Below are 8,909 nucleotides of genomic sequence, written 5' to 3' on the forward strand. Positions count from 1 at the left end.
CGTTGCCTGTTAGCTAAACCGCTGTCAAACAAACTTGGCTCTTGACGTTATATGGCCTCCCTGCAAATATGAATGATTTCGTATCTGTCTCAAAGGGTTCGAGACCAGAGAGACAAATGTCAGTTTCAAAACAAGCTACTTTCAGAGTGCGGGCAGTGAGGACGTTCAAAAGAGCTGACAAATCATCTCAGACCTCGATGGAAAGGTAATCTGTCAGAACATGCTCATATTTTCACCATTCAACACTTGAGACAGGCTGTGTTCAGAAACTGTGGCAAGTCAGTGCTTTATTGCCGTCTAAGTAAAAGGATTTATAGACGGTGCCTGCAGCAAAACACAATAAAAGCACAGTAAAATCAATACGGGTGAAAGACACTTCACTACATGTTCAAATTAAGGAATCGGATTCTTTCCCCCACTGAATGTAGGCACTAAGTGCAACAATGAAACACCAGGCTTTCCGCAAATGGCTATTTTCACCAAGTCCTTGTCTGTTATTTAAGTGGGAACTGCCAAACAAGAGTGTCTATTTAGCAATTTTTTTTATCATCATTGAAAGTTTTCAGTTTCATTGTCTCAAGAGCTCAATAAGCACAACTTTTAAGCAAAAAAAAAAAAAAACTGGTCACAGTTTGCTGGAAGAATTTGTCTAAAACAATAAAAACACCTGACTCACTTGCCTTAAAAGTGCATGGCACATTATTGTAAATATGTAATTTTAGATTAGTGCTGGATAGTAATGAACATTAAGTCTATGAAATATACATAAAGAAAAAACATAAGAAAAAAGTGAAAAATGCCTCTCATTTTCTGTGCTGTTGCTTGTTTTGTACCACAAGCACTCTAAAACAAGAGATTTTCAATCTACACTGCCATAACAAACGGTAATGGCTGCAAATCCTCGCATCTGAGAAGCTGGTACCAGAGAATGTTTGGCATTTTTATCCTTGCAAGTGGCTGTGATTGCAATGTTGGTGTTTGGTGGATCAACTACCCACCACTTTTGTTCTAAGTAAAATATTAAAAACAGCTACTGGATGGATTGCCACGAAATTTTGTCCAGACTTTCATGGTCGTCACATTATGATTTCGATGCTTCTCTGACTTAACCCGCCATAAGTTGTCATTTTGTTTTTTAGTGAAATGTTGTGACAAATATTGAACGGATTGCTGTGAATCTTTGTCTGAGCATTCAGGGCCCTAAGAGGAAGAATCCAACAGACTTTATCGATCCCTTGACTTTTCCTTTAGTGCCACAATGAGGTTGACTTTTGTGGTTTAGACTGAAATGTCTTAACAACTATTGTCATGTAACAACTCTGGTGATCTCTTAACTGTTCGTCAGCTCAGTATTTGTTCACTTTAGTCCATCAACCTCAGCTGTACTTGGTATTTAGTCTTAATTAGCAAATATTTGCATGCTTACATACTAAACCAAAATAGAAACTACGTACCATCAGCATGTAGCAACATAGTATGCTAATGTTAACATTTAGCTTGAAGCACCACTGTGCCTTACACCCTCACAGCTGCTGGCCTGGCAGGAGACTCTTAGTTGTGTTGTTGATTATTCAATTATTTAGGCTGTTGCTGATAATTTTCAGTCGAGCCATTAATCCACTAATGATTTATTTATGATTCCTTTTTAGCTGTTTATATATAAAGATATAGATTTAGATGTATATAAGGACTATTTATAATCATTTTATAAATTGTAAAATCCCAAATAATTTTATGGTAAACCGGTTTCCACTTGTGACCGACTCATTCAAAGCCTAATCTCCTATTTCCAAACTTGTAGAACTGCCAAACATGACTTAGAAAAGCACTTCTGCATTCTGACAGCTCCAAATGTCAGCCAGAGGTTAACTATTTAAGCCATTTGAATTTTAAAGCTGAAATATGTGACATTCCCTGTGTGAAAATTACACCAAATATGATTTATTCATTTAGTGTCTCATTTGGAATTTGTTTCATGTGTTTGTTGATGTGCAGTGAAATGACAGTGACTGACCAGGCAAGAAATATGAACATGAATATATTACTCACTCAAGTCATTTAATTGGAATCTACTGGCTTCATTAACCAGGACAGGTGCATCCAGACAAACCTGATCAATAATTCTCTTTAACAGATATGGAGAAAAATGTGACCTTTTGAAGTATTTCAACACACTAAACCACCAGATAGGTGTAATAATGATAATTAACATTACACATAACAGATTATCCAAACATACTCATATTTACCAAAGAAAGACAAAAGCCCTAACATCAATGACTTCAGCTTTCATATGGATGAGTGCTTGTTCACAGTTTGGCTCTCACTCACGCTTTAATTCATCACTTCCTGCACAGCGAGAAGGGTTTTTTTTTGACACCACACTTGCTGCTTCTCCTGGGTGTCAATTACAGAAGATGTGACATTCTCCTCTTTTGTTTTGAGATTTAGGTGAATTGTTATATTAAGATCTTGTAAGAGCTCTTTTACAAAACAGCGAGTCATTCATATTGTTCACAATTAGGTGGTGTTGTACCACATCCACTAAATGAGAACATCAATGTGGGTCATTTCATTTTCTTCCCAGAAGTGTATGATAAAATTGCCAAGTAGCTTGGTGAGAGCACATTTGTCTCATACACTTGTGCCTCTAAAGAACTACATGCTGAGCAACAGGTGGCATGAAAACACTGGTGTCACTTCCTTGTTCTGATGTCTAATTACCTTTTTCGCAGACTGCCATCTGAGATCCTGATTAAGATTCTGTCATACCTGGATGCCTCCGCTCTTTTCACCGTCAGCCATGTCAATAAACTCTTCTACCGGCTTGCCAATAATAAGTAAGTATCAGCCAAGTCTTGTTAATTCAACATACATGGCGTATTCTACAAATGAGTATATGTTTATCTAATCCAGCAGTCAGTAAAGACAGTATTCTTTCATGTCAGGGAATATCTGAACACTGCGCTGCACAAAGAAATCCCTCCTTGTCAGGTTATTTCTGTCCATACCTGAATTCTCAAACTGAAATAACTCTGCCACTGCAGTATAATTTTGCAACTAACAATTGTTTTTATTATAGATTAATGTCTTGATCATGTTCCTCCATTATTTAATTTATTTTTTGTTGTCCAGAAAATAGTGGAAATTTCCCCAGAGCCCAAGTTCCCTGTTTTGTTTGACTAAACAACCCCAAACCTAATATATATTCAGTTTACTATCATAGATGTCTATCAAAATAATCACATTTGATTGGCTGCGCTTAGGGAATTTTTGTTTAAAAAAAAATTACTTGAACAATTTTGAGCCTGCAAGAACAGGGAGAGAAAATGACTGGTGGCAGGAAATGGTCCTGTGGTGTGTGAGGGTAACCAGGAGAGAGCTTGGGTAGGTGTCTTGTTGGGTGACCAGCAGCTGCTAACATCACTTTATAATATTGTAAAGTTTCACATATGAAGAAGCACCAAAGCCAGTGGTGAACAGTTATAAGAGAGACTAATTTGCAGTTAAGTTCGATGTCCTGACAGGCTGTAATTTAGAATACATAATTAAGGATTAATTAAAAAAAAAAAAAAAAAGTGCAAAGACGGTCAGTATAAGACAGCTGCCCGGACTCACTACTGAACTGGCTCTATACTGTTCTGTGGTGACATCATATGAGACAGTGTTTTTCAAGGCATTACTCAAAACTCCCATCTTTTGTATGAATTTCTAAATTTATGGCTTTTAAAGCACCAAGTAAATAAAAATGCTTCTTTTTTTTTTTCTTTCAATGAAAACACAAATGACGATATGACATTATATTCATTTGTTTCATTTGATTTTCTCTCACTGCAATCTCTCACCTGGAGTGCTCTGTGGAACAAGATATACATAGAGGAGTTTGGCAAGAAAAAAAAGCAGAAATCCAAGTGCATGGATGAGTTGCTGCTGAAGATGGCCACAGTGGAGCTGCAGGATACCGCTGCTGGCTACTGGAAGTGGCTGTTCTTCAAGACTGTAGCCGCATGTGACATGAACAAGGGGAAAAGACATCTTGGACTCATCAGCCGTCACACTGGGCTGCCCAGTCAGACAGAGCAGGTTCTCAGGTAAGAGATGGAGCCATGCTAAAAAAAAAAAAAAAAAAAAAAAAAAACACTTTTGAAAACCACTTAGATGAAGTACCTGGGGTGCATGATTTGTTTAATGTAGCAGATCCTTGATTTCATTCACTAGGTACTTGAGTATCCTGAGAAGTGCTGCTTGTTAGTTAAACTAATCAAGCACTTATCATGTATTCTCTTCAAACATTTCAACATCTCCGCTACTGAGGTGAGAAAAAAGGGCTCATTATTTCCTCCGGAATCCTTGTGTCCCTTAGTTTTGTATTTTACAGCTTGATACGTTTACCTCCTGTTTGGTCTGTCTGACTCTTTTACAATTGGAAGCAGCTTTACAAGGTATCATGGGAACCCCTGCACTGGCTGTGGTTAGTAAACAGTAAAACTTTGGAGATCCTCCCTCACTGTGAAGGCAGCTCAGGGGTAGACTAGAGGACAGTTCAAGCCACTGGCAATCAAAAACAAAGCATGGCTTGTTTTTCATATCGCACTTAATGACACTTTCTTATTAAAGGTGAGAAAGGAGGTCTCTGTCTGAATGTGATGTCTGCTCAGGGGGATGCCAGCACGCAGGGGAAAGCTCCCTCTCCGCCTCCACCGCGGTTTCTGCTGTGTTTTTATAACCTCTGATTAGAGGCTGTGCAGCACTCAATTTTGAGTTCTGTGGCAGTCGCTGTGGTACAGAGGGGAAGTAGAAATAATTGTGTTCCTTGCAGAGGCTGTCTGAATTGTTGAAATAAATTACTTAGCCCCCCAACCCATCATCCACAACACACACATGCATGCAAGCACACTTTCTCCCTCCTCCCACCAACTCAGACAATTCCCTGTGGGGGTTTGTCTGTTAGAAACACTGAGGAGCATGCGATTTACCTTGGTAATAATCATCACAAGACATCACACAGACAGACAATGAAGAGTGAAATCCCCTGGGTCATCTGGAGCCTCCTGGGCTGCTCCAGTTTTTAGCTTTGTTCGCCATTTAATTGATATTGGATGGTGCCTCAGCGAGACACTGGCTGCATCACAGTAGGGGCAGCTCTGAATCACAGTTTAGACAGAATTGGATCAAGAGATTTATCACAACAGCTGCGGTTTCATTTCATTCGCTGCATATCATTTCATTAGTGAGAACAGCTAAACTGTAGTCATACTACTCCCTACTATTGTCAAAAGAAAGGTAGCAGACATTACTTTTAAACTTTTAGTTAGCATGATAAAAAGAGCAAGTGTCAGCTTTACCCAACACTGGCCAATTATTTGCATTGTATTAACTTCAAATAAGTGTCTTGAATATTTGGTTTTTGTTCAATATGTGCAATTCACTGCTGTCTTCATGCGGCTATCAGGGAACATCCAGTGAGTTACTTCCCACTTTATGAAGTAGAGAGGCTGTTAATTTCAGGTTTGTTTGTGTTTGAACCAACCGCTAAGCTCCCAGCCGCTTTCCCTTCTGTTACTTTACACGGTATATTAACATTAGTATATGCAAAAGCTCCAAATATCTGTCACATCATATTCTAGAAACTTGCACGTCACCTGGGAGCTGACAGTCTCTGAGAAGTCAGGGCATGAGGGCACATTGGAGCTGAGCTGGTCCCGATTCTGCGAGACTTCTGTGTCTCTGTGCTGGAGTGGAGGACGCTGCTTGCCCAGCTACCAGCAGATTTCCACCCTTCAACTTCACGGCGTCAGGAGGATTGCCCTCAGCTGCCCCGGCCTAAAGAAGTAAGAGACTAGGTGTCCATCTGTCTGTTTCCTCTTTTTCTCTGAGTAAAAAAAACAAAAAAAAAACACTATGGTTGTCGTTGCTTGCTCTGTCAGACCTGGCTGGAGGTCCCTCATGGCCAAGTTAGACATGCAGACTTTAACTAAAAGCGCGCAGGTCATTGGTCAGGACAGACTGGTTGAACTGAAGCTGCTGCAGCCGGGAATCATCGTCGGAACCTGGAGGGTAATTATGGCATTTTGTAATTGTTATGCATTAGTAGCTGGAAAAGTGATATATGTGACATTTTTAGTCTCAAAATGACTGATTTAGCAGGCGAATGTAAGTGGTGGCTCTCTTTGCAGGACCAGTGCTCCGTTGCCTTCATCATGTTCACCCTCCACTTCCACAGACTAGTGGAAAGAAGCGTCCAAGGATCCTCAGTTTGGTAGGCTACACTTGACCAGGCCCCTCTTATTCACATGCTTACGTGGCGTGCATTGTGTCACCATCACATTGTTAGGGTTCAAATTCAACGGATGCGATAACTGACAGGATTTATTTGATGCTGCTGATGTGACCCATCTATGATGCACTGCAGGGTGAGAGTTGATGCGTCAGCATGAGTAGCGCCTGTATTTCACCAGCACAGAGGACAATGTGACTGTACTACATTTTATATAAAGAAGACTATTCTTGTCATGTATCACAACACCAGTGATTTTAATCTTTTGTCATCAGGATACAACATACAGTTGAATGTACTCATTAGCAGAAAAAAGAGAGTTAATTAGTTGGATAAATTAGCTTTAATGTTTAGTTTGAATCAAACCGGAATTTGAATTTCCAAACCTTGATTTCATGACCCATGAGGGGGCCCCAGGAAAAACATTGTATTAATATTTTCATATATTTAAAATAAATAAAATCACTCTTTGGTTAAACTGCTCACAACTCATGTCCACACTCTGATATTATTAGTAGACAATATTTGAGTCACGAGCCACTGGCCCAAACCGTACACTATTCACATTTTATTTTCCATGCATCTGAAAAACAAAAAAGTAATTCAAGTTGTATGATATTTAGTACTGGAGTTGCTGTGTGATCTAGAAAGTGACTCACTGATCATCTGAGAGGAGAGACAAAGCACCAGCATTACACAACATTCTTGACACTTGGCTACATCTATTGTGAGTCTTGCACTTGAGCAAAGTGTGGACATAGCCCCCTCTTCTGGTCTCTTGTGAGAGCACAATACAGTTATGGCACATTACGATTACAGTCCACTGAAGTAATAAACCTCAGAAATGCCTTAATAGTCAAACGCCTTTTTCTTAATGTTCTCCTCACGCAACATAGTCAGCTTGTAATTGACCTTTTTTTACTTTCTTCTCCCTCCAGCCCGTACATGGAGCCAAAGGTCAAATCCCCTTTTGATGACATAGACCCCGAATACGGTCTCCATGGTTACCGACTACACATTGCTCTCCACGACACTGGATGCAAGCTCATGTCTGCAAGCTTTTCCCAGCTCTTCTGCCGCAGAAGTAATCTATTTATACATCTATATATCTATATATACTAAGTCACATTGTGAAATGATGGCAGCAGAATATGAACTGTACAGAACTGTATGGAACATTTAAAGACTCTGATCAGAGTGGATGTGATTCATAAATCAAAACTTGTAATAGATTAATATTTATAGTTTTTTTTTATATTTAACTCTGTCATATATACTTAGACTTGGGCCGTAAAACCTTTGCAGCTTTGAAATTTAAAAACCCTTTACTATCTATGTTCGCACAGAAAATGACTTTTTAATTTGATGCTTTCAGATTTTAGCTCATAAAGCATTAATTAAACATGTGACGTTACAACTACTGTAAAGTGCTAATTATTATAATATAGACTTTCTTGTTTTGTGATGTTGTCTTTGAGCAGCTCAGATCTGTGACGGATTCATCCTGCTGACTGCCATTAGCAGGACAAACTTGTCTCAGCACACCCCTCTGTCAGGCTGCATCACCCTGCCCTGGAGGTGTGAGGCCCTGCAGGGCGCAGTAGAGGTACTTATGTGCAGTCTACTGTCAGCTACTCACACACTGTTCTACAATGTGTTATTAGAGGAAAAAAATGCATGCCCTAGGCGTCCTAAGTATGTTGCTGACAAGTGGTAAAAAGTGCTGAAAAAACAGAAAGAGACTATGTGCAATTTTTATACAGACCTATTAAAAAGTTAATTTTAGAATTACAACGGTGAGAGGGGCCCAAACCACTCTCTCGGTTCTCAGGGATAAGCAGAATACAGTTGAAGTCTCTCATTTTATCATAAGATTTTATTATTTTACTTGATGTATTAGATGTGATGCTGGATAAAGATTTTCAGGACCTTGTCATACTGTAGTATTCATAGTAGTGAAACCCAAATGAAATCCCAGCAGTGATCTTGACACATGTTTACCTTTCTTCTTCTTGCCAGAATTGCTGCATCATGAGTCTGACTCTGCTGGATGAATTCAGGAAACCCTTTTGGTGTGTCAGCTCACCTGTTTCCATGCAGCTGGAAAAGACAGCCATTTCCTATGACTATGATGGTGAGCACTTCCTGATTCACTATCTGGACTCAGACGGTCAGGTGAAGATGAAACTTGTTTGGATGAAGGAAAAGAGGCAGTTTGTTGTCATCAGTTTAGTTATTTATGTGAGTGTTTTTAACATCAACAAGCATTTTAGTAGAGATTACTGAGCCTGCAGTATTTCTGGAGGAAGTTTTGAGGTTTTCTTAGCTGCTTAATATTGTTTAAATCTGGGTGACACATGCACACCTCCACACACCCTAAATTTCTCGCGGCAACTCTGGAATAGATATGCCGGTTTCCAGCTAGCATGGCACACATCCACTCACCGGAGGAAGTGTCCCAGACCTCAGCTCACCAACCCCTGGCAAAGTCCACCTTTGTATATGTGGGAAAACTGATGTGCTGTGTGTTGTGTGTTTTTCGTTGTCTGCTGGCGGCTCTTTGAGTTTACTCGTTGTTAGTTACTGTATATAGCTAAAGGTCATGTGATATATTTCATGGGTTATCTGGGGA

At 39.6% G+C, this 8,909-nt stretch overlaps 1 protein-coding gene across 1 annotated transcript; it reads left to right on the forward strand.

Moving 5' to 3' along the window:
- Positions 1 to 8,640, forward strand: fbxo15 (F-box protein 15). Its single transcript, XM_087176844.1, is given in 9 exon segments — positions 1 to 205; positions 2,736 to 2,840; positions 3,852 to 4,091; positions 5,628 to 5,831; positions 5,928 to 6,057; positions 6,177 to 6,270; positions 7,203 to 7,361; positions 7,759 to 7,883; positions 8,297 to 8,640. Coding segments are annotated over 9 exon segments (1,461 nt in total). The 5' UTR covers positions 1 to 68; the 3' UTR covers positions 8,564 to 8,640.
- The last annotated feature ends 269 nt before the right edge of the window (positions 8,641 to 8,909 follow it).

The sequence above is a fragment of the Seriola lalandi genome, unplaced genomic scaffold (genome assembly GCF_002814215.2).
Source record: "Seriola lalandi dorsalis isolate HSWRI2012SDOR001 ecotype SW California unplaced genomic scaffold, Sedor1 jcf7180002054570, whole genome shotgun sequence".
Lineage (NCBI taxonomy): Eukaryota > Metazoa > Chordata > Actinopteri > Carangiformes > Carangidae > Seriola > Seriola lalandi.